The 26,814-nt window shown below is 42.8% G+C and overlaps 1 protein-coding gene across 4 annotated transcripts in view; it reads right to left on the bottom strand.

The window, feature by feature from the left end:
- Nucleotides 1–1,714: 1,714 nt before the first annotated feature.
- Nucleotides 1,715–26,814, bottom strand: part of TSSC1 (tumor suppressing subtransferable candidate 1) — a 184,314-nt gene continuing 159,214 nt past the window's right edge. For 2 of the 4 annotated variants that reach the window (XM_019537445.1, XM_019537448.1), the window contains 3 exons: nucleotides 26,585–26,752; nucleotides 25,030–25,197; nucleotides 1,715–2,633 (listed from right to left, as the gene is read on the bottom strand). In XM_019537445.1, the coding sequence (XP_019392990.1) occupies nucleotides 2,459–2,633; nucleotides 25,030–25,197; nucleotides 26,585–26,752 (511 nt within the window). In that variant the 3' untranslated portion in view covers nucleotides 1,715–2,458. Of the gene's footprint in view, nucleotides 2,634–10,398; nucleotides 10,520–25,029; nucleotides 25,198–26,584; nucleotides 26,753–26,814 lie in introns of all 4 variants that reach the window. The other 2 variants (XM_019537446.1, XM_019537447.1) reach the window with 2 other exon arrangements.

The raw sequence follows: 26,814 nt of genomic DNA, 5'->3' as shown, positions 1-26,814 counted from the left end.
CATTCACTTCTCTTTTTGAAAGCCATTTTATGTTATTGTGAGCTCTGAATATATAGCTGGGATTCAGTTTTAACCACGGCAATAAACACTATTTCTATTTGACCTTCTGCTCCCTGCCATCCACTGCAATTCACCTCTTTAGGCTTAAAGTGAAACAACATGATTGTTTACAGAAAAACTAGAACTATACCAGATGAAAAGGAAATTTTAAAAACTTAATAAGGCCAGACTCTCAGCATAGGTGAGCTGACAGGACTTGACGGCATGCAGGTACATCAGAAGAACAGGTTACACAGACACTTGGTTGGGATGGTTTAATCAGGGATGCTCCTGCCTTAAGCAGGGGGCAGGACTGGATCACCTCATGAAATCCCTTTTAGTCCCACTTCCCTATGATTAGTTCAAGTCAGGATCTGGTCCATATTTTCTTATATATTGCTGTGACTAAGATTTAAAGAGTACTAGTATAAATTAACAATATACTGCAATTTCAGCAACCAATTTGGTAGCTAAATTGCTTACAAATGTAAATATACTTAAAAGATTGGTTTAAATAATTAAGTAATTACTTTCTACTCTTGGTTTTTTGATACCCAGAAAATTGAAACTCTTTTGCTTTTTAGAAAGACATTTTGTTAAAGCCAGATTTACAAAATTTGGTAGCATATGCTGTTTTAGTCTGACAGTTTGAAACGTCCAAGATATGAAACTTGGGAAAAAAAAATCAGTACTTCTGAAGGTGGCATTGACTATGGAACAGATATAACTATCAGACAAAAAAACAACAGCATGGCTAGCTACAATTTATTCATTCCTGTAGGTTCTTTTGCATACATTTTTAAGAACCCAAGAATCAGTATCTACTTATAGCCTCTTTGGTATATACAGTCAGTCACATTTCACTGTGGGTTTCACATTGCAAACCCACAGCAGCAGCAGCATACACATACATCCAAATGTGATTTGCTATGTATTTCAATCCAGCTACTGGGTAAGGACAAGCAAAGGTTAGTAGTAGGCTGCCCTTCAACAGCAACACCAGCAGTCACTATAGCAACAGCAGGAATAATACAAGAAGGTTGGTATTGATCTTTCCGTCCCTCATTACCAGCATTCTTCCATTTAGCCTTACCCTATGCTATATATTGTGCAATTGGCTACCATCACCAAAGCTGTTTCCTACATCCCTGAGGTACAGAAGTTAGCCAGAAACAAAAGCACCTGGAGGCAGAGAGGGGCATAAAAAACCTCTAAGTTCTGGTTTAAGTACCTATATACAGCAGGCAGCCAAGTGAACAGTATAACAGCTATTTGAGGGGGTCAATAGGTATAGTCTTACTTTACGTGCTCACCATCTAGATTTCAAATTTCTTACGCACTCAGACAGATGTTCCCATGAAGCAATCTTCAATATCTGTAACAGGCCAATAATCGTGCTACCTCCTCCTGGTGCCAAAATATGTCATGGGGATTTGGCAAAAGCCTGTTACATCATGTATACATACAGGGGATTAACACCAAGACAAATACAACTGACAAGAGTTGTAGCCATGGAAGACTTTCAAGTTAACAATGGCAATAGTTGCTATGACTCTCAGTACAAAAAAACAAGACAATCAGCTTACACGCATATACTGTGATGTTTTACAGAAGAAAATACATCATATATCTAGATAAAAAGCAAAATCATCACTCATAACATGCAACACAAAAATATTATATAACAGTGTATTTAATTAACAAGTTACAGTGTGGTACGCTGTTCACATTTCTATTGGATTCAGCTACAAAATATTTTTCATAGGGCTTTTTGTACTAGCAAGCTGAATGAAAAGAAAGTAATAGATTGTAGCTGTCTGCTTGACTTCACCCTCAGCCTTAGCATCTCTGGTAGGATACATAGAGAAGGAAGAAGAATGGTTTAAAATGGAATGAATTCAGAAAGCTTTTTAGACCTCTCCCAGCTATATTTATGATCGTTAAAGTATCAGCCAGAATAGTTAACAGAATGTGGTCCAAGTTAAGAATAGAAGGCTGCTTATGTAAAAAAAAAAGAAGAAAGTTTAAACATTAACATTCTTATAAATAAACAGACCCCTTTGGCCTTATGCACTGATTCTTCAGTCCAGTTATGTGGGTTGAAGAGAAACTCCACTGAAATCAGGTGTAAGACTGAAATAAAGTAATGGTATAGAAAGCTCCATGCATCAAAAACAGTATATTTTAATAACAATCAACTGTTAACAATTTCCTTATTAAACTTACTATATTTTAAAAAAAACAAACAGTACCACAACTTGAGGAAAATATATCACCACTGTTCCAAACATTAAAAAAAAATATTTTTAAATGTTCACTTTCAAACAAAGAGTACTAAACTCCTAAAACTGAACAATCAACAACCGTCAAACCTTTTGAAAGGAATGCCAAATTAATCATTAATGATAATCCACACAAATTATAACAATATATGATATTTAAGTGCTCTGGGTACTCTGTTAATAACAAGTCTCCCATCATAACTTAAAGAGGCAAACAGCCATGGGTCTGCTGAGGACCATTCCACCGCATATACACTGTCTTCATGTTCTTCGTAAGTAGCTATTATGCTGTCTTGAAGGGGCTCTTTAGTCCTAGAATAAAATAAATAAATAAAAAGAGCAATGACTGCACCTAATGTATAATACTGTATGTCATGAATAAGGATATACAGTCCCTGACTGACTGGACAAGAGTTCACTAGTGGGTTCCATGGAAACACCATTCTACACATGACATCCACTAATCTATAGGCTTCAGACAATATAGGATGGGTAAGTTATTATTACAATAGCCATTTTAGGGCTGTTATTCACAATTCAAGGCTAAAATGTCAGGTAGTCAAGACACTGCTGAATCTCATGGAAGCAATACCATGTTGCCTACTGTAAGGATCTTTTAAAAAGCGTTATAAGTTTCAGGGCATGATCTCAAAACAACTGACTACTGTATTTACTCAAATATAAAATGACCCCCCATAATTAGTTTCTATAGATGGAAAATTTCTAAATTTGTTACAATTTTCCAGGTACAAAATCTAATTACTGGAGGTTTGCCTTGAATTTTAGATATTTAAGACTGGTGAAGAAACAGGAATAATTGGAAATTGGGAAAGAAAGGCACAGCTAGGTGTGGGAGTGAAGATCAATGTTGAAATGTACTGAATGTAGTAGCTCACTATGACTTGAAAAAGTCGGTGCTAAGCGGGACTAAGCACAATGGACACTACCATATATTTTATTCAGATGGGCTGCACTAACCTAGCCTTGTGTTAGGTTCCCATCAGTATGTTTGCCCAATATGGGGCATGTATTTTATAGTCATGCTCAGTTTTGACTGCATCTAATCAATTTCATTGTTGGTTTCAATTGCAGTGCCCATGCTGCTTTTGGCAGTGGTTAAATTATAGACAATGTACTTAATGAGGCTTCCTTATATGTGAATATAAAATGAGGAGCTTTTTTCCCCCAGGTGGATTGGGGGAAAAAACCTGGTCTTGTATTTTAGTAAATACGGTATTTCCTACCCTATCTCCCACAGAATAAAACATGGTGGTCAGACATTTCCCTTCCCTTCTGTTAACTGAATTTTGACTATTATTAGGTTAACTTTATGACTGAATGCATAACATAACCAACCAAATGATACACTCAAGTGGGCTAGAGCAAAATCAGTCCTGGTGCTAGAGCCCTTCCTCAGGCAGAATCCCCAAGTTTGCTGTAGGACTGGGTTCATGATCTCCAGAGAGGGGCAAGGAAGAGAAAGGGAAGGGTTCCTGTTGTGCCATTTTAGCTCTTTCCACTTTTTCTGAACAATTAATGAAAGTACTTTAATATTAGCTTCAACAGAAAATCTTTCTTGTCTTTTTGCATTCTGTATGGCTGCATAACCACAGTGATGGAAATCTGAGTGTTAAGAGACGGATGAGATTTTTCACATTACAAATTTTTAAAACAAGGTGTGGATGTTCTCCAGAAGTGCACAGGATTACTTCTACGCTACCAGCTGAGTGCACTCCATTCTTCCATACCCTTTGCCAAGCAGATACTGCTTCAGTACATTTATTCTGTACTTAAGTGATGAGAGAGTTTTCAGGGGATGATCTTAGATTTCGCCTTTACCCAGAGAAGATCACTTTTGCCCAACAGGAACTACTCAGCCTTTCAGAAGCATCCCTGTCTCCCAGAAACAGATTTATATTACAGCTGCCATCCTCCTAACAGAAAGCTATAACAAAGAACCTTGTGAATGCCACTCGATCACTTAACAGATACTGCTGTTATAGAAATTAAGTGTTGCTGTTCACAACAAAGAACATTTCAACAGTCTTTGCCCTTTCCCACTATTTTCTTTGAGTTGAAAAGCTTGCAACTGTACAAGCACAATGGATTAAAAACACACAGTATATTGAATTTGCATGGCTTGACGGGTTTCATGTAGTATTATTGCTGGTCCACCTAGCCAGCCCAACCAGCTGTGAATTTAACATCATAATTAAAATTAAATTGAATTTAATGAATAAACCAAAAGCACTGTAATTCTGCAGTGCACCTTGTGATGTTTAGTTTCAAGGACCATCACGACTTACTTACATCATTAGGACAACTAGCAAAAATGTCACAGCAGAGAAAATATAAAGGGTCTGGTTAACTGTGAAAAGCAAGTATATTCTGCAGACATCCTGAAAATGCACTTTGAAATGCTTTACCTAACAGCACACATCTACTAAGCACACAATGCCCATTTTATCTCCTGCATAGTGTATTTCTGACTTCCTGTTAACTGACACGTGCGGTTAAGTGAAAGTTGGTCATGTCCCCAGACAGCAATGTGCTTCACGCAATGCTCACCCACTTATCCAAAACTCCATTATTCTGAAGGTTTCAGATGTCTCTTTAGATAAGCAGGGAAGTAATGTGTGGTACACATTGCTGTCAGGGGACACGACCGACTTTCAGTTAACCAGGAGTTTCAAGTTAGCAAGAGGTTGGATAAATAGGGATGGATAAACTACTAGTTTACACTATTTTCTGTGTGAGAAGTTACTCTGGCATATCAATTCAAACAACATATTTTATCTAATTTAATTAACTAAGTCATGAGGGAATGAATGTTCAAGAAAGAAACCTTGAACTAGCACATAAACTACTGTTTGTATTTCAGGTCAACTCTGCTATTTTTAACCCGCATTTCTAGTTATCAGTCTCTCCTGAATTCCCCTTTGGGGATTAAGGTCATCTTTTAACATTCCAAAAGGAAAAGATACTAATACAAAGAATTCCTAGAATGATGCAAGTTTGGGTTAATCCATTCTTACAGACTTCCTTCAAAATAATGCCCTAGTCCCAGAACATGTGTATTAAGTTGCTGAAGAAGGTCTTTAATCCAGGAATCTCTTACAGAAAGGACTAGAGTCTCTATCAATGCTTGGACAAAAAGTGAATACAGGATGCAATATATTGCAGGAACAATACAGAAACTCTGGTAGATACTTACTTCCACCCTTGAAGATGTACATCCTGTTCTGATGGAAAAAAAAGAAATATCCCCTATATTGTGCCCAATGAGAATATACTATCATAGTCAAGGCAGGAATGTGGTCCAATATATCTGAACTATAAAGTCAGTGGGGCAGCCAAAGGAATAGAAAACAGAAGAAAAAAACTTTGCTTTCCAAAGAAGAATTCTATTGGAGACGGATTACTTTATCCATTGTTAGGAGTCATCCAAACATGTCTACTGGGTCTCCTAGACCTGGTATTATTTTGGTACCCAAGAATCCTGGAGGATATGCTACTTGATACTATATAAAGCTTGGATACTTAGAGACCTACAGTTTTATACTTCACCTGCCAATTTGCCTATGCTGGTGAAACTGGAAATTCATTTTATCCAGAATATCAAAAGGCTGAGAACCCTATTATATAATCCTTGATTCACCCAGTGAGACTTACACTGGGTTGGCTGCACATAAAACATTTACTTTATTAAAGGAAACAGGTGCTTTCATAGACACACAAAAGAATGAAGCAACCATCACAAAGCAGCAACAAAAAACAAACTCAAGGAAAACCCATAAGATTTCATAGGCAAATCAGAGTTTAAGAGTTTATTGAATCCATCTCTAAAGAGTGTTTAACAATACTTATATCTTTGATTATTTGTTGCAAAATTATTATTCCTTAAAATAACAATATGTGGTATCATTCCTGAGCCAGCAGCTTCTTATTCCTTAAGAGCAAAGTTTTCTCTACTTGTTTTGTTCAAAATGTTTTGAAAATTAAAAGGAAAATAAACTACATGGCTTAACTAGTGCAAAGACTGTTATCAATAACATAGTGGTTATTTGGTGAAGTGTTTGGCAAAACTATATTTGGGAAATGTACTTGGTAAACACACAAGCCATTACTTCTTCTGTGTAAAAAATCTTCTGCAAAGAAGTTCCCTGAGTATTAATTTTTCATACGTCATTTTAAGGCCTTCATCTAGGAAATCATAACTATAATCTATCCATCCAAATTATTGTCCTGCATACAACACCATAATATGAACCTCTTACCTCAACAAGTACTTGCAGTAGTAAGAAAAGTGTAAGGCTACTTTATATAGGTATCTATATCCTATGTAGGTTGGAGATGTCAGATAGAAAGCAGGGACTGATTTCTGTTTTCTTTTTGTAATCCTGTTTGTACAGGACAACATCTAGCAGTTCTCCCAAAAAGAAGAGGAGTTTTCATTTTACTACGTAACTATTAGGTAAACTGTGTAATAGTCTTGTGAGAGAAGCCTCTCTAGCTTTAGCTAATTGTTTTCATGCAGAATGCTGTTATTTCCAATTACTGCTCATGCTAACAATCACTTAGGTTTGCAGTGATTTTGATTCTTTATCGTCATCACAAAGTTCTATAAAATAAAAAAGTAAAAAGCTAACAGCAATCACTAAGTCTTTGTTGCACTCAATGTTCAATACTGTTCAACCTAAAAATTAGTTAGAAATACACCTGACCCAGTAGAGCAGCAAAACTATACAGTAAGATGCCCAAAACATGGCCTGAGGGCCATATGAACCTCAAAGAGTTCTAAAATGTGCCCCACAGATAGTCTCCCCATGACTGTAGGGTAGAACTGAGCAACTGCAGGTTTTTGTTGCTGAAGAAATCAACCAGGACAAGTGACTGATGCCTCCTGAATCGGGGGGGGGGGGAGACCCACAGAAGTCACTGCCGGTGGATGCTCTGTCAGAGGGGGCATCAGCCCTACTGACAGCATCAGTGTCAGATGTCAGGAGGGGAGGGCACCAACCCCGTCAGTGGGGGCACATGCACCCCCTACCAGTCACCTATGAATCAGGACACTATTTTTATTTCCCTACTAAGAAAGGCAAAAGTCCGACAAACTTTCAGAGCTATGTATATTATCTGATTTGTAAAATGCATACATATTTATAAGTGAAAACAGGGACCAGTTACTCGTTAGCTTCCAACATGACCATCAATTTTAGCAGCCTCAGAAACGTGGCCTATTGGCTGAATAATTTTCCAAGCACACCTTATTTTTAAAATTGGTTGTATAGGAAAGAATCCTGCATCTTAACCTACAGCTACTAAGGGCATGCTGATCCCTAGCTGGTTGATCCAGTCTGTGTTTTGCTATGGCACACCAACAGCCTCTGGCCACTCCACAGCAAGTTGCTCTAGCCTGTGTAGACTGTTCTCACCCGCTGCAGCCTCTGCTCACTGACACTGGAGCAGCAGAGAAGAACAATGGCCCACAGTGCCAGTCATGTTGCAAGCTTAGGCACACATGAGTAAGAGGTTGCCAGTCCTTGACCTTAGCCATGTACAAAGTGCAAAGTTAATCATTTCCCTCCCCTCAGCACACCATCCATTTCCCCCCCCCAAATAAAATATTTAACACAGAAACCCAAAAATCTGCCCATCTTTAAAGCACATGGAACCTATATGTTTACATTACAGATTTCCACTGGTGATTTAAGATATGGTACCTTACCTATCACCTGATGCGGGAGGAGATGCTAACCAGAAGTAGTTGCTCATTCCTTAAAGCAGAAAATACTAGAAGAATTGGAAATCACTGCTTTGCTCACCATTTCAATATGGTCTTGGCCAGATATTCTTCCACGAAGATTCAAACTCACCTGGGACTCTGGGCTGGATCTAGACCACAGGGCTCCTCATGGGCCAGATCTAGCTTGGGGCAGCAGTGGGCCAGATGGCAATGGAAGAGTCAAGTGCTGTGTTGCACAACCCTCACTTTCCCCACCTACTGACAAGGGCTAAGTCCATTGGAGCTAATGGGCACCAAATTACATAGCAGGCTATTCCCTGCAGCTTTCAGAAGTCCAGCAGGATGGATGGAGCAGCTCCACTGGCCTAAGTCACAGAGCCTATGTTTGATATGCTTGACATAAGTCACATTAATTTCTGCATAATGCTACCCTGAAATTCTAGATTTCTCTTGCTGAGACGCACATTCCAAATCTTTCCTAAAAGTCATCATGATTAAGTCTTTATTACCTGTATGAAAATATCCTTAGAAGCATGCCTAATCACAATTGTTTGGTGGGCCTGTTGGTTTAATCATATATATTCAATACTAATGTTCTTGAAGTAGATGCATAGACTAAGGCCCCTGGCAGATGTTATATATATTATGCAATTAACACATTAATCACAAAATAAATTGCAATATGCAACACATACAAGTGATTTGATCATGCAATAGAAATGGCTAATTAGGTACATTAATGGCTAACCAGCCTCAAAGAACTTACTTGTTATATGTGGAACATATTTGTGGCTCATTTGTAAAACGCTTTAATTTGAACATGTGGCATATTACACATCCAGTGATAGGGCTCTCCCACATCCCCTAGCATCCCAAGGTGTACTATTTTCTTTCTTCACTCTGACCCCCTACTTCCCCTGCCTCCCAGCTCTCACCCAGGTCCCAGAGCAGCTTCCTGGACTCTCAAATAACCCATAGCCACAGGCAGAGGGAAGGGGGCAAACTGAGATGGTGCTATGTTTACAGCCATGACTGCTACCCTGAGACCTGACCAGACCACCACCCTACTTCTGTACAAAGTGAATGCACCTCACCCCACCACAGCACCAGACTGTGCTGTGGTGGGGTCGGGGGGAGGCATTTTCCCACATTACAATCCATTCCATCTCTGTCTCCAGCCTTAACCAGAGCACTAACTCCACCCAGATCCCTAGGTTGATTTTAACCTATGAAATTGAAATAGGTAAGGGAAAAAAAGACTAGATAGCAAGTAGAATATTAGCAAAGGGAATGGCAGTTAGGGAAATTCATCCATTTTTACAGCTAATTATTTTTATTGAATGCAAACACTTCAGGATGACAACTGCTAGTGTCCTCCCCATTCCCTCCCAATAATAAATAAAGCTGCCCTTTAGCCAATGGAGTCAGCCAGCCTCATAATCAAAAGGCCCTTATCATCAGTGTCTTTATGCCAGCCAGAGCTGCCAACTTCCCATTAACATACAGACATAAAAAATGCCTGTCCTCAAGTCCATAAAAAAATTAGCTATCTGAAAAAAACCTAAGCAACCATGAGCTTAATTGGAGCTCTGTCATCAGAAAGTGGCTGGATACAAGGTGACAAAGCACAGACAGAGCAGTGACATCAGGTGTCTGGGAGGAAGGGAAGTGCCCTGCAGGGAGCTCTGTCAGTGCTTTGTAACCCACAAAAGCCTCTGTAGGCTCCCCCCACAGCCACATGCTGCTGCTCCTGCATCCCGTCACATGTCTACAACACCACTTGCCTCATAGGTATGCAAAGCTGCACAGCCCCAGGCAGGATGCAGAGAGGCAACAGGTAGGGGTCCATGTCAGGATGGGTAGAGCAGAGCCAGCAAGGATAAAGCTAGGAAATGGGCTGGGAGGGATCAGCACAGTGCACAGTGTGGTCATGGTATCACGGAATGGCATGAAAGAGACACCCCTGGGGTGGGAGCAGCATAGAGTAAAAACATTTGCTGCTGTCAGGCAGGGTTACCAACCCAAGAAAATTGTTTTTAATTATTGATAATCTGCAGTAATCTTTTTTATTTTTTATTTTACCCAACTTTTTAAAACTATAGGTGGTGCTAAATCCCTAAATTTGAGCCCAGCCCTTGTAAACGGCTATCTAGGACCTGGCAAAAGGGCTATATTAATATTTTGTAAAACATGTGTCAGTAAAAAAAAAAACATGGCTGTCAGTAAAAATTTTAAAGGATGTCAGTAACAAAATTTTGGGGGGGCTGGCAACTCTGACACCAGCTCCTCTAAAGTTAATATTACTTAGTATTTCACTGTAAACCCCATTACCCAAGGGAGGCATGCTGGTGGAGAGAGATCAGGCAGAGGGAACAGCAACTTGGCTTCTGTCCTTGCCATCTGCCCTTGCACTTTGGAAATATCAGGGGCCCATTCTACCTTTTCCAGAGGCCTGCAACAATACAAAAGGAAATAGGATTGGTGCAGGAGAGAATTGAGTGTCTCAACCCCGTACTAAAGATCCAGCCCCAAATAAAGAAAAGGGACAGACACACCATGGGGGGAACTGATGTTCTTATAAAAGAGAGATACCAAAAAAAGGAGCTTTCATCAGTCCCTGGTCAGTCTTAGCCACCACCACTCCTGGATCACACCTCTCTCCCCCCGTCCCCCCAGCAGCAACCCTCCAGCGCCCCCCAGCAGCCAAGCAGGAAGCACAGGCTCCTGTGTCAGTGTTTCAGATAGCTGCCCCATACAAATGAAGTCACATACATTACACCACATTTTAATCCCATGATAAAATTTCTCAACCAACCTTGTGCAATTCAAACGATCTCTTCCAAGAACCTAAATGCTAGAAAGTCATCTGCAGGCCTGTGTTTGCATGTAGGGTTTGACTATAGGATCAAACAGATACTCTCTCAACTTTTGTGCTGATGGCATTTTTAAATGCATCTTGGCATCCTCAAGTTTTACCTATACAGGTTTGTCTTGCTTTATGCTGTACATGCATTCCTGGAAAATGGCACGTAGCTTGAATTCGCATAAAGGGAACCCACTTTACAATGTAATAAATAAGGATATGTTCCAAGACCCCCAGACCCATTTCTACCGCTTTTACAAGACAATTTTGGTACTCACCAACAGCACAGTACACACAACCACAGGGCACTATCATAACGGGGATGGAAACTACAGAAACAAATGTCGCAGACAATAAACAAGGAGCACAGATCTACACAGGAGACTATATTTTGGTGCATGTCACTCCCACAGTGCACCACACAAAGCAGCTGACTGTGGGCTTCCACCACACAAACTGCATAAGAGTGAATTGGCCTCATATATAACAAATTTGTGGTATAAAAAGGGCCATCGCGTAAGAACAAATTTGCCCATAAAGAACCTGCATAAAGCAAGGGAAACCTTTAGTTATCTTGAGGTTCAGAATTCCCAGCGGATTATTAAGAAGAAAGATGGGAAAATATAAAATGTTATCAAAGTTTGCTCTCTCCAAAAACTCCTTTTCAGTACCTTTTAACAAACAAAATCTCCATTTTCTTGGTGCACAATTGAAACATGCATGCAAACATGAATGATAATCATCTTGAAATTCTTCAAGATGAACCCTTCAGGGAGATTCATTCTAAAATAAGTCTATATTTCATGACACCAGAATTGCCCTTTTTACTCTAATAAAAGATGACCCTGATTATAAGATGACCCATCCCCCCATAATTAGATTCTATATTGTGAAGGGGTCAAAGACCCGGGGGGCCGGGGCAAGGCGGTGGAGTCCAGCCTAGCTTCCGGGTGCGGACCCGGAAGTGGGCTCGGAAGCCTTCCCCTTCCGGGAACCCGGGCAGATCCAGGTCGGGACTGGCCCGGAGGGATAAAAGGAGCCCCCCAACTCCAAACAGAGGAAGGGAGAGGCTCTGACGGGAGCCAACGCCGGCGGCAGCGGAGCTGGCGGCGGCGGAGCCGGCGGTGGCGGGGACGGCGGCAGCAGAACCGGCGGCAGTGGAGCCGGAGGGTCCTGGTAAGAGGAGCACCGACGGAAAGACCCTCTTTGGGCGGCTGCAAGCCGTCTGGCCACTTGGCAGGACCCGCTGGGGTGGAGGTAAGCCCCAACGCGCCCACGTGGCGCGAGCGGCAGGCGGTAGGGGAACACCGACCCCAGTACCGCAGAAGGCAGCGGCACCCGGCCCAAGCCGGGTACCGTAAGGACTCTTATAGGGACCTGCAGGGGGAGGAAGAAACCCCACTGCGGGACTGGTGGACAGACTAAGGGGCCAAAGGTCCTCGCCTGACCGGGGCCGAAGGCCATTGTGGAGTGAGATAACCTCCGCCCCAGAGAAGCGGGCGCAGACGTTTGTGTTGGCATTATATTGCTTTGTTCCTTTTGGCCCTGTTACCTACCACAGGGACTAGCACCCTGTAGGTAGCCACCCAGAGGGCGGCTATAACTGGAGGACCGGGTGAGGGTGTAGGGGAGGAGGAGCCCTCAGGACCCCTGGACTCTAGAGCCAAGGGACCGCGTCCGGACTGCCTGCTTCCCCAGAGGGGTGAACCCCCAAATTCTATCAAGTCATGGCAGGAGAGATTGGCGGAGGCACGGTACGGACGGCAGATCCCCCCCTCTTCTCCAGGGGCCATCCAGGGGATACGGGCGACCGACCCAAGGTAGTCCACCCCATCCCCCACATATATACAGAACATTTATCAATTTGTTATAAATTTCCCATGTATAGAATTTAACTATTGGAGATTTGCCTTGCATTTGTCCCTCTCCCACTGCCACAGCAGAGAAAATAATTCTGGGAGGCCAGGTAACCCCTTTGCTCTCTGCTTTCCCCCAACTTTTACCTCTGGCTACCAATTCTTGCTCCCCTTACTGTCAGACCCTGCTCTCCCTGAGCACATGGAACTGAGAAACAGATTTGAAAACAATAACCTTGAAATTAAACATGGCTATAGTAATTTGCATATAGCTCCTAGGCACTTAGCTCATCCAAAATTGATGCATGCTTTCTTCTTTTTTTTAAAACTGTTGCAAGTTTTAGCAGAGGTACTCCATAAATACACTTTTCAGCACATTTCATAGACATTAGGGCTAGTAGGGACCTTGGAAGATCTTCGAGTCCAGCCCCCTGCCCCAGGGCCAGGAAGTCAGCTGGAGTCATAGGATCTCAGCAAAATAAACATCCAAATGTCTCTTGAAGGCATTCAAAGTAGGTGCTTCAACCACCTCCGGCAGTAGTCTATTGCAAACCTTGGGGGCTCGGACAATCAGACAATATAGAAGTTCTTCCTTATGTCCAGTCTGAAACGGACTTGGAGGAGTTTGCGATTGTTCAATCTTGTCATCCCTTGGGGCACTCTGGTCATTTGCCTGATCCTCTTTCCTCCCTTTCTTGAAGATAAGCACCACATTGGCATTCTTTCAATCATCACGCACTCCACCAGAACACCAAGAGTTCACAAAGATCCGTGCCAGGGGCTGGGCCATGATGCTTGCCAGCTCCTTGAGTACCCTGGGGTGCAGATTGTCAGGGCCAGCTGACTTGAAGGTATCCAGCTTCTCAAGATGTTCCTTCACAAAGTCAGTATTGATGGAGGGTAAGGAATCTCCCTCACCCAGGCCTTCCCATCCCATAATAGGCACGGGTGTCCCATGGGACTGGTGAAAAACTGAAGCAAAATATCCATTTAGCAAGTTGGCTTCTTCCTGGGCATCAACTGTCAGTTGCCCCATCTGGTTTAGCAGGGGTCCAATGTTGCCCTTGCTTTTTCTCCAGCTCCCCACATATCTAAAAAAGGACTTATTGTCCTTGATACTTGTAGCTAGTTGGAGTTCAGCTGCAGCCTTGGCTTTCCTGGTTTGCCCCCTGCAGGACCAGACCAGTGCGCAATATTCCTTCTTAGAGTTGGATCCCGTCCTCCATCCTTTGTAGGTCTTTCTTTTCAGACGCAGGAGTTCCTTGCAGAGCCAAGGGGTCTGCTGTGCCCTTTTGCTGCTTTTCCTCTGAGATGGGATAGACTGTGCTTGTGCATTCAGGATCACTTCCTTGAGGAGCAACCACTCTTCCTCAACTCCCCTCCCTTTGGGTCATGGTCCCTTAGGGCCTCACTGACAAGCTTCCTGAGCTTGTCAAAGTCAGTTTTCCTGAAGTTGAGGACTTCTGTATTGCTGACTGACTTGCTAGCTTTATGAAGGATGGTGAAGGTGATCAGCTCATGGTCACAGTCACCCAGCTTCCTTTCGATCATTAGGTCAATGATAAGGTCATTCCCCATTGCTAGTACCAGGTTGAGCATCACTTTGCCTCTCACTGGCCCATAGACTTCTTGTGTCAGATAGAGCTCATCCATGCACACAAGAAAGCTTTGCAACCATTCGGATTTGACTGAGCACTCTTCCCATGAGATGTCCAGGTAGTTGAAGTCTCCCATGACAACCATGGACCAGGAACATGCAGCCTCGGCCAATTCCCTGGCGACCTCCTGGTCAAGCTCTTGATCCTGGGTTGGAGGTCTGTAGTAGACTCCTACCATTGTGTTTCCTGTGCTGTGTTCCCCATTGATTTTAACCCAAAGGGTCTCTAGTTGTCCACCCTGGACGCCAATGTTGGCTTGCAGGGGTGCGTAGCCTTCCTTGACATAGAGAGCTATACTCCCGCTCCTTTTATCCACTTGATCTCTCCTGTACAAGGTAAAGCCATCTGTACCTGTGGCCCAGTCATGGGTGGAGCCCCACCAGGTCTCCAGTAATGACATCATGACATCATAATTATTTGTGTAGAGAAGGAGGACAAGTTCCTCCCATTTGTCCCCCCAAGCTCCTCGTATTTGTGTACAGGCAGGCAAGTGTCCCTATGGGGGCCCTTGCCTTGCCCACAGATCATTCCAGGGCTGGGGTAGAGGTGGGATCCTTAGAGTGCCTTGGCCTGCTGGCTTTGCAAGGTTGCTTAGCAGACCAGCAGTGGTGGAAGCCTTCCTGATGACACTAGCGCCGCAGTCTTTGGCTCACTACCTTGATCCTCCTCTCCCTCCTCAGCCCGTAGCCCGAGACTGGGAGGATTAAAGAGAACACCACCTGCCAAATAAATAGATATTTGGCATCTATTTATGTACTACAAATGATGCATATTAGTTGATGCCCTGGCTCATGATTTACCACAAAGTTCACTGGATTGGGCCCTACCAGAGTCAACAGCATTTCAAGCCACAGTAACCGCACAGCTCAGCACTACCCAATGTGTGCGTGCACTCCAGATACACAAAGGTCCATGTGCTAATTAATAAGCTTTTCACTAAAACTGGGTTTTCTTGTCATGAGTCCTGGGATCCTCTAAGATTTTATATCCAGATGAGGCACAGGGCAACCTGGTCCAGCCCCAACACATGGAGGGCAGGGTCACACTAATCACATGTGCCAGGCTGAGGAAGGGGGCAGCAGAGGGCTTCTGGGTGAAACATTTGGGGTCCCATGTCATGCTAATTGCCAGCTATATAAGGCTGGTAAAGAAACATTGGAAATCGGAAAGAAAGGTGCAGCGCAGCTGTGGGAGTAAAGAGGAAATAAAAATGTACACAGTATAATGGCACACCATGACTTGAAAGAGTTGGTGGTGAGGGGGATTTGCTTAATAAGCGCTATCACGGGTTTTATTTAGATGGGCTACACTAACCCATCTTTCTGGTAGTGGGTTACCATCAACATGTTTGCTTAATATGGGCCATGTGTTCTATAGTCATGCTCAGTCTTGGCTTCATTCAATCAATTCCATAGTTGTTTTCCATTGCTGAGCTCATGCTGCTTTTGGCAACAGTTTAATTATAGACAATGTATTCAGTGCATAATAACATGAGAAACTTTTTCCCCCATGCTAATAGGAGGAAAATCATCTTGTATTTGAGTAAATATGGTAGTAAAACCAACAAATTACAACAGGTTTTTTTTCAGAACAATGTTTAAAAACTAGAACTTTGATTCAGAGAAAAAGACAAAGGTGAACAAAACAGGCAGACAAGAGGAAGCATGACACAATATTGCATGGGGACATGATTATGGGAGAAAAAAAACACTTGTCTACAAATAAAATTAAGAAAAAAAATGGACTATTACCAATAGGAAATGGTAAGAACTACCTTATACTGAAGACTGCCTTGAACTTACTGATTTTCTTGAAATCTAGGATCAATAATGTGTCTAAAAAATAGAAAAAGAAAAACCAAAGCCAGCCACTGATCCTATTGCAGATAAAAGAATTCAGACAAATGCAAAAGAGATACAGTTAAAACTATGGTTAAATCAGAGAGAATCTTTGAGCCTACAGACCAAAGACAGGAATAGCAACTGGTAAAGAGGCCTAGAAAAGGTGATCCTGATAAAAAGAGCACTTACAGTTGGATATTCAAAAGCACCAGGTGCTAGCACACGCTCTTCTACTGAAGCCTGATGCCACAGCAGCCTCTTGTGTGTTTTGAATTTATGATTTCACTATTAAATGACTCTAATATGGAGTCAAAGGCTCCTGTTTATTTTAAGAGAATGCAGCAGGCTAAGTTGGTTGTGTAGGACTGCACTAGCAGGAACTCAGGCTCGGCCTTAATTAAAAGGGGAAACTCCTGTGTGGGTTTGGGGAGCTACCTGAAAGGATGAGGAGCAGGGCTTCAAGGAATATAAACCCAGGGCCTGAGCCAGAGTGGCCAGTCTGCCCCTGTAGGCAGCAGGAAAAGGAGCTCCTGATCAGCATCGCTGCAGAAAGGGACTGACTGGCACCCAAAGTATCCCCAAGAGATGCAGGTATAGAGCTAAAGGGGACTTACAGCCTGTGAGGAAGTTACTGACCCAACGAGGGAAAGTTTTGTTTTTTCATTACACAGCTTACAGGTTTGCACTTACGTTCTGATTAAGAACTGGGGGGTCAAGTAGTGTCTTTGGGGTGGGGGGAGGGAAAGAAGAGCACACAGCAATCCCTGAGAGGTACTCCAGAGTTTTAGCCCTATGAGAGGCAGGGTCCAGCCAAGTGGACCAGATCCTGAGCCCCAGCAGGGGAAAAGGAACAGGCTCCAGCCAAGAGGGCCAGGCCCTGAGCCCCAGGCAGAGTGAGATGGGCCAAGGCCCAAATAAGGATGAGACTCAGAAGCCAGCCAGAGGAAGTGAGTCTAGGTTTGCAGTAAGAGCAACCAGTGGACTAAAGCCAAGAGGGCTGAAGCCTGTCCAAGCTAGTGCATGGATCTCTTCTCCAAAGCAGGGGCATGGCTGCAGGGGAAGAAGTAAGCAGACCCCCATGAAGAAAGTCCTCTGAGGGACAGGCCCGGACTTATCAGCTGGCATAACCAGCTGCCACTTTTAAGGAGGATCAAAGACATGGCAGGCGAGAAAGGTAACACCAGAGAGCAGCGGTGGTAGGGCTGATCTTCATCCTGATGTTGTTCTCTGGTAAGATGTCAGGCAGGAAAGGGCTTAGACCATATAGCACCTCTCTCTGACAGTATCAGAAACTTAGCCTCCACCTTAACTACTTAGAACTTTGAACCACTCTAGAGTTTGCAAATCTTATGTGTTTAAAATACTATGCCTGCCTTACTCTTCCCTTAAAAAGAAAAGCCTTTATAAAGGGCACCTATACCATAAATTAAAAAAGAAGACACTGACACATTTATTTCTGATCTCTATTTGTTCTTCACCAAAAGAAAAAGAAATATTATTTTAAAGACCCACTAAATTGGTTTCCTTCAACTTAACAAAGCTAGAAAAAAAATTATTAATAAATTATTGACACAAAGCTTAATTATAAAATGAACAAGAATAAGTGAGTAGTTCTGAGTTTTGCGCATAAGTCCCCAAGGTTGCATAGTTCAGAATGAGTGCCAACTTTTTAAGTAATATATCCATAAAAGGATTTATATCACTACTATATAAATAAAATAAAATAAAATATACAGTAATGGAGCCTCAACATTTCTGAAATCTGTAGGTTTTAAATATTACTAAAATACAACTCTGTTGGAATATAAAACACAGTTTCAAAGGAAAGTTCAATAGAAAAGTTGTACTGTGCAGGGGAGGCATTTGGGAGTGTGGTCACTGACACCCTATAGTAGTGAAATCTCAACAAAGCACAGAAAGGAGAAGGTATGTGTACTGGGTAAAACTTTGTACCAGCAAGCAACTGAAACAGGAATAACTGATATCACCTGCTGTGCACTACTTCATTAGGTAACTCGGCAAACAGGCATTCATATGGCAGCTTTTTATGTGTGGTACACACAGTACAAATGTCCAGTTCATGTGGATGCTGGACCTAGAAAGAGATAGAAAACAAAAGGAACCCAAATACCCAGTGGGATGGAAGCCAATCACAACTGCAATACAGTATTTGTTCATCAGGGATAGCGTCCCTCAATCTAAGAAGCAAAAAGGCCTAGGTATGACACAAAAACTCTCTAAATGCGGGAGTGGACCTGGAAAGGCAAAGACAGTGAAGTCATATTATCTCCAGGGTGATTAAAGTAATCCCTCATGTTAGATTTATAAAAAAGAGTTTTTCAAAGAACAAGTCTAAGGGCCTGAATATACAACACACCCACATGACTGGAATTTATATCACTCTGAATGCTGATATACATTACATTGAAATTAAAAGCCAGTGGAAGAGCAGCTTAGCCTACAGTCTGCTGCCATGGGTGCTATTACAGAACCTTGCAATATCTTGGCAGAAGAGCTGGTGACTGCCTATTTGCAATGAGCAAACCACTACCTCATAGAGTAAGTGGTGAACACATGACACATACAGTATAATCACCCTATTATGGTTTGTTTTACCCCTGGTTTCATAAACAACTCTATACTAGATTCAGTGAAGTCAGCCCAGGGTTTATGTTGTCCATTTTCTCCTTATTTATACCAGCATAAAGGTCAATTGTGTAGTATGTCCAGGCCCTAAAACTTGTCCCCCAATACAGCAATTTCTGATTGCCATTGTTGAACAGGTTAATCATTATCATTAATGCCAAGATTGAACATATGAATTGAATTTATGAGAGAACTCTATAGCAGTCAATTTCCCATTAGTTTTGAGAATTACTGCCCACATTTTCAAGGACTCTAATTGCAGCCACAAAGCAATTATTAGAAACCCTGAAATAAGGGCTGCTAATATCACAGTGCCATGCTTAATGAGCCTTGTTTATACATTTGGATGATTGCTTAAATTAAGAGCACAGTCTTTTCTTTAGTCCCAGAGTATACTGTGGTGGGAACTTAGGGACTTAAAGACTGTCCTGTTACTTTCCTTTGTTGACACTGGAAAACAATGGTTCCTACAGCACAGCAAGCGAGCCCAGGAGGTCTATATCAGTTAAAGCTGCTGACATTTTCATGCATTGCATTTATTCATAAGGATATAAAAATTAAGTATGTAACTCTAAATACAGCTTTAAGAACTTTTAATTGAACCAACAAAAATGCATGTAGTGTAACTGAGTAACTCTAATCTTTCTGTTATCCATTTGTCCTTACTATTTATTTTTAAAGGGTTTACAGCAAGAAGCATCTTTCTTTCTGCACTATACCCAGCTTACTACTTTTACATCAGAATATTACAGTATTTTCTTGCATACCACATGTCCCAAAATAAGAACCAAATCTTGTTGGGGGAAGGCAGAATGAGGGAGGGAAAAAAGATTTTTCCAGAGTCATGGCTGAATGAGGCCACAGTAAGCCCGGACAGAGTCTATTCTTCAGCGTTATTCACTCGGTCCTTGCAAATTGCACAGCTCAAGCTTTAACCCTGTTACAGCTGCTGCTGAATTGCTCACTGCTCAGCCAAAAGCTACTGCCAATTTGGAAGTGGCTGCAATGGAGTTAAAGCTTGAACTGTGGAGTTTGCAAGGACAGAATGAGAGATTTGAGGAGCAGACTCCATTCCTCTTCCATACTGCTGGGGAAAGGAAAGAGCAGAGTCCCCCAACAGCTGTCATAGCAACTAATGGCTCTATTCCACTGTAAAAGTCAGCTTCCTCACTTAAAACACGCACCCCAATATTGATTAGCTAATTTTTAGGGGTAAAAAAGTGTGTAGTATGCAGTATAGCATATGGCAGTAAAGAACTTATGTGTACAAAAGCACTAGAAATATGCACAAAAATATGAGCAGACATTTATGCACACAAAGAGACAAAATAATAATAATTCCTTCTACTGTATTTATTCAAATATAACAAAGATTTTTCCTTCAGCTAGCATGAGGGAAAAAGCCCCTTGACTTATAATTGCAAACATGGAAATCTTACTAAACATACTGTCTATTATTAAACTACTGCCAAAAGCAGCATGTGCTCAGCAATGGAAATCAACTATGAAGTTGATTAAATATAGCCAAAACTGAGCATGACTATAAAACACATGGATCAAGGCCAGAGCCCACATTTTGGGCAAATGTGCTGATGGGAACCTATCACAAGAATAGGTTAGTGTAGCCCATCTGCATAAAACATATGATAGTACCCATTAAGTGCAGTCTCCATCACCAGAACTCTCTTCCAAGTCACCGTGAGCCCCAATATTACATACAGTTCACCCAGAATCTCTCTGTCACCCCCTCTCACAGCCTGGCATGTATAATTAGTGAGGGCCTCCCTTCCAGGAGGGAAAGCTGCACAAGATTTCCCTGCACCTCATCTGAATATAAATTTTTAGAGCATCCCAGGACTTGTGACAAGAACACCTGGTTACACCATGAGTGGACCCTAATTATCACATGGATCCTTTTGTGGGGGTAGGGGCAGTATCTGGAGTGTACACACATACTGAGCAGTGCTGAGCTATGTGGTCACTGTAGCTTGAAACACTGTTAACTCAGTTGGGGGCCAGCTCAATGACCTATGTGGCAAATCATGAGCCTTTGGACTAATATCACACATAGTTTGTACTATATGCAAGTAGATGCCTGGCTAGAACTCATGAAACCTCATTCTCCGGTTCACTACTGGCCTGCCGCTGGTGATCTAAGGCAAATCACTTCTTTCCTATGTGCTCCTGTTTCCCTCTTTAGAAAATCAGGATAATGGTTTTCAACTTTTTTGCTCGGTGTTATGAGATCTTGTTGTGAAATGTGCCATATAAGTAACGGTATTTACTCAAATATAAAACATAACCCCTCCTCAATAATTAGATTCTATATATGAAAAATGTATAAATGTGTTATAATTATTGGAGGGTTGTCTAGAATTTGTTCCCCATCCACTACTACAGCAGGGAAAATAAGTCTGCAGGGGTCATCTGCCCCCACAACTTCTTCCCCTGCCCCTTTACCCACCTTACTTTCAGACCCTGAGCACATGGAAGTGAAGGACAAATCTGAAAACACTGACTTTGAAATAAATATGGATATAATAATTTAGTTCATCCAGAACTTATGCATTTTACCTTTTTTTTTTTTTAAATGGCTGCAAATTTAAACACAGGTATTCTGTAAACACTCTTCTAGGAAACTCCTTTGTACCTACCTACCTATACAAACTATGCATGACACTAGTCCAAAGCCAAAAGGCTCATGATTTACCAGATAATTGGGCTGGGCCACAGCCGGATTAATAGTGTTTCAAACCATGATGAACATATAGTTCAGCACTGCTCAGTATGTGTGTGCACTTCAGATACCCCCCACAAAGATCCATGTGCAAATCTGCCCACCAGTCATGATTGGAACTGGGTGTTTTTGTCACAAGTCCTATGATCCTCCAAAAATGTATATCCAGACAAGGTGCAGAGGAACCTTGTCCGGCTCCACCTCATGGAAGTGGACCCCACATCATGAGGATGGGGCCACACTAATCATACAAGACAGGTTGAGAGAGAAGGCAACAGAAAGATGCTCAGTGAACTGTTGGGACCCCATAATGTTTGCCAGACATCTAAGGCTGGTGAAGAAACAGGAATCATTGGAAACGGGAAAGAAAGGCTCAGCTCAGCTGTGAGAGTGAAGATCAAGTCGAAATGTATTCAGTGCAGTGGTTCACCATGACTTGAAAGAAAGTCAGCACTGAGGGGGACTGAGTACAATGGGCATTAATGGGCTGGCTGCACTAACCTAGCTTTGTGGTAGGTTCCCATCAGTATGCCTGCCTAACATGGGCCATGTGTTTTATAGTCAAGCTCAACTTTGGTTGCACTTAATCAGTTTTATAGTTGGTTTCTATTAACTGCTTTTGGTAGCAGTTTAATGATCACCCATGTATTTAATGAGGTTTCCTTGCATGCAAATGTAAAACATGGGGCTTTTATCCCCATACTGATTGGGGGAAAACACCTCATTTTATATTCAAGTAAATACAGTATTTGAAAGCATAGGCTAGGCAATGTACATTTTATATCCAAGTTTAAGCAATGCTATTTTCCGTAGGAAAAAATAAATTCAGTAACACATCTAGCCTTATTACCAGGGATCCGCGTTTTCCATTTCCCACAGAGGAACAGAGAAAACCATGGATTCCCTGTTTTTAATCAGAGAAAATGCAGATTTCCCTTTTTATCAGAGAAATCTGCAGATTCTCTGCTTTAGCAGAGCTCTTGCAGGCTGGAACAAGCCTGCAAGAGCTGATAGCAGAAAGGGCAGGAAATTCCCAGCCCTGCTTGGAACGGAAGAGAGAGAGGGAAGGGTGGTGCCTGAGCCTCTAAGTCAGCCAAGGCTGGGCTCAGGCTCAGACTTGCCCTTTGCCCCTGGATCCTAGAGGTAAGTGGGGCTCGGGGGCTGTGGGGCAGTGCTGGGGAAAGTGGCTGAGGGAGTGGGGGGTGCTGCCGGCCCCAGGTGGCACACCGTAACCAGGTGCAGGGCCGGGGGGTTGAGTGCAGGGAGGGGGAGGGAGAGGGGAAGGCTTGCAAGCGGCCGGCTTGAAAGCTGCACAGCTAGCCAGCTCTGCAGTGGTGGCAAGGGATGCTGGCTGTGGGGGTAAGGGGGGCTCGCACAAGGCGGCTGCTGCTGCTTACCTGTGGGGCCATGCCAACAGAGATGGCCACTACATACAAAACCCCCCCGTGCCGCCATGGAGCCATGCCCAGAGCTGCGCGGGTAGCCGCAAGGTGGCAGCGGCAGTCTGGTGGTGGCCGGGCAGCACGCAGCCATCCCCACCACCATCCTGTGCAGTGCGGCAGCCATGGCTGCCACCACACTGCTGCTGCCACTATACAGCCAGCCGCACAGCTCTGAGCATGGCTCTGCGGCAGCAGCGGTGGCATGGATAGGTTTAGTATGCAGTGGCAGTCACTGCTGGTAAACAGCGGCTGCTGCCGCTTACCTGTGGGACTGTGCCAGCAGTGACAGCCACCTTGTATGAGCCTCCCCTCCCCCCATCCACTGTCCCTCGCTCCCAGTGCAGAGCAGGCCACAGAGCTGTGCAGCCGGCCGCATGTGAGCATCCCCTTCCCCCTCCCCTGGGCAGCCAGCCAGGCAGCATGCATGCCCCACATCGCTTGCTGCAAAGCCCCCCACAGAGGGGCACCTCTGCCCTCACCCCCCAGCCCTGCACCTGGATGTGGTGTGCCACCTGGGGCCAGCAGCACCCCCTGCTCCCTCAGCCCCCTTCCCCAGACCCTCAAGCCCCACTTACCTCTAGGATCTAGGGGAATAGGGCATGGCTCTGCAGTGGCAGCGCTTACCCACAAAGCCCCCCCACCCCACAGCCAGAAAGCAGCCGCCACCACCGCACAACGCCACAGAGCCATGTAGCTGGCTGTGGGGCATAAGCAGTGGTGCAGCAGTGGCCACTGTATGCAAGCTCCCCTTTCCACCCCCCAGCCACCACACTGCCTCTGCCACGCCCTGTGACACTTGCCCACAAAGCCATGTGGGTGGCTGTGGGATGGTAGAGCAGGGTGCAGTGGCAGAGGTGTAGTGGTGGCTTCCATTTGCAAACCTCCTGTCAGGCCAGCTGGCACATGTGTGGCCAGTAGAGTGTCAACCCTGCCCTCAGCCCCTGGCCCTGCTCCTGGGAGTGGGCACAGGGGTATGCTCCCCCACTTCTTGATCTACCTCCCCAGCACCTTCCCTTCCCCCCTGCCCTGCCCCACCCCTTCCCCCCACACACACTTACCTGCTGGGGTGGGGGTCAGAGTCTGTGTGTGCCTCTGTGTCTGCATGTCTGTGCCTGGGTGTCTGTGTCCGAGGGGCTGTTGTGAGGGGCATCAGGAGAATTGTTGAGGCTGTGGGGCACCAGCAACTCTCTGGGGGCCTTTGGTTTTTATCATAGACTTTGGGTTTTTAATCAGAGAATTTGCAATTTTTAATCAGAGAAAACAAGGATCCCTGCTTATTACACATCAGGGTGGAGTGAACAAAAGCTAACCATAACACCATAAAGGGCTGGAAAGATGCTTTTGTTTAACAGTTTCAACAACTAAGTGAAATAAGTCTCACGTATAATACATAAAAATAATTTTCTAAAAGAGATCATGAGTTATGTTAAGACTGCAAGTAACAAAGGTATCAGTTAGCAATTAAAAATATGTGCTTCATGCTTGTGTATGGAAGGTCTACTATAGAGTTAAACTTGCCAAAAAATTATGGAAGAAAGAATGGAAGAAACTTGATACAGCAAAGAATACTCCCAAAGTTCACATAATAAATATTATAAAATGTGGGCTCTGCGCTTGATCCAATATCTATTAGTTAATGGGAGTCTTTCCCCTGACTTCCTGCTTTGGTTCAGGTCCTCAGTGTCATCATCCCACTTACACCAGTGAAAATACAACTACAACTGTGTTAATTAGTTTTTCAGAAAAGTGGATCCCATACCAGACAGTGATGCAGCAGATTGAGCTGAACAGAAAGAACAACTACATACCTGCAAGGGGTGTATACAAAGATCCTGAAGTCACTAAAGAATAGCATGATAATCATTAAAATAAGAGCTTGTAATGAAAAATACTTCTTTGAAAACTAATGAATTTCATACTTCTCTTCCTGATGGTGGTCCTCTTGGTCACTAAGTTCATCATCATCTACCAGGTGTCCAAAGGGTTCGGAAGAAATTGATACCATGTTAGACAATATGACTCTGCTATCACTGCTGCCAGTAAGGACTAACTGATCATGAGAATGATTGTAGCGGACATTCCATACCCTAAAATAAAAAATAATATTACAAGAGGCTTCTGTATACAGGCAGTAAATATGTATGCTGAACTATTACTCAAATTACTTTGAGTTGAAGTTACATTGAAATGATTTTCATGCTAAATATGGAAAAAATTCCTTGAGTGTTATCAAATTTGTTAATTATAGGTAGAATAGATACCCTCCATTCTACAGATTATTTTTTGCTATTTTATTTAGGTTATGATGTTCCCAATTTTTTGATTTGCTAAGGGCATACCTTTTACATTCAACAAGTATGTATGGGGATGGGGGAATAGAGGGAAATGTGGAGGGGAGGAAGACTCAACTCTGAAATAATTCCTCCAGAATAAATGTTTGCTTATCCTTTTGTGTGTCAAGAATACTATAACATTTCTAAATATTAAAAAAAATCCCCAAAGCAACATGTGAATTAAAAATAACCTGTTAGTTTAAAGAAAACTTCTCAACATTATCACAGTGAAAAGTTAAAATAGATCCTAAAAACAAAAGGAAGATTAGGTTTCTCCCCAGTTTTTACATTCCATATATCAAGTTAATGCCAAATGTTTTATGATCTTTCTTGTATTCTATTATTTTTGTTTTAATCTTCTCAAAAAATGAAAATGTTGCTTCTATTAATTCTCATATTCACACCATTGTCAACCTGGCTTCAGGGTCCAGATTAATTTTGCAAGAGATTCTTCAAGCTGTATCCCACAAAATATGAATGGCTTGGCTTTCCCAATTTATAGAAGGGTGCTTTCAAAGTGGACTGATTAATCCCTTCAAAAAACCTATAGATCAGATTTCACTTTGCTTCCATCCTTTCTGAAGGGGCACTGGGCCAGATCAAAGTAAAGTAGCTTGGAAAGTCCTGGTTCAGGTCAAGAAAGAACATTCCCTCAGAAGGCAAAATGACCAAAAATGACCTCTACCCTTTTGCGTGTACAAGCTTAAAGGATGAGGAGTATGGTGGGTGGGGGCAGCAACACGTAACTGCTATACAACATTGCTATGGAAAGAACAGGGAGGATGTGTAACCTGAAGGCTGTTTATGCTAGGAGCTGCAATACAACCCAGAATTAGAAAGGTGCAAAGGTGAACCCTCCTCCTCTGTTCTGAAGTTCTGTGCAGTGCACTGTCTCCCATCTTTGAGATGTCATTGTCAATAATATCTTGCTAGGAACTAGATTAACATTCCCCCACTCTTAATTTACAAGACACACAAATAACATCCACATTTTAAATCCCACTCCTCCATGCAGAAAAAATATTATTCACAACAGCATAAACATAGCTAGCTTGCATTGTTTCTAAACAGTAAAATAATTAGCTGAATAAATTACATAAACCATCCACCCACAAAATATCATGCAGATAATTCACCCTACCAGTGGGAATGCTCCTCTAGTGTCTTCACTGGCTCATTGATGTTCCTAGTGTCCCAGAATTTCACCTTGCAGTCATCGCCACAACTAGCCAGGTAGTACTGTTTATTGGGATTAAAATCTAGGTCCCGTACCAGCTGTCCATGTGCATTTTCTATGCAATATATCTGTCTGCAAAACACATATTAAAAATTAAGTGGACTATACAAGCTAACTGCACTCTGCTGACAAAA

Source organism: Crocodylus porosus, unplaced genomic scaffold, assembly GCF_001723895.1.
Source record: "Crocodylus porosus isolate Cpor-Errol unplaced genomic scaffold, CroPor_comp1, whole genome shotgun sequence".
Classification (NCBI taxonomy): Eukaryota; Metazoa; Chordata; order Crocodylia; family Crocodylidae; genus Crocodylus; species Crocodylus porosus.
This window is presented reverse-complemented; position numbering and strand designations above follow the sequence as displayed.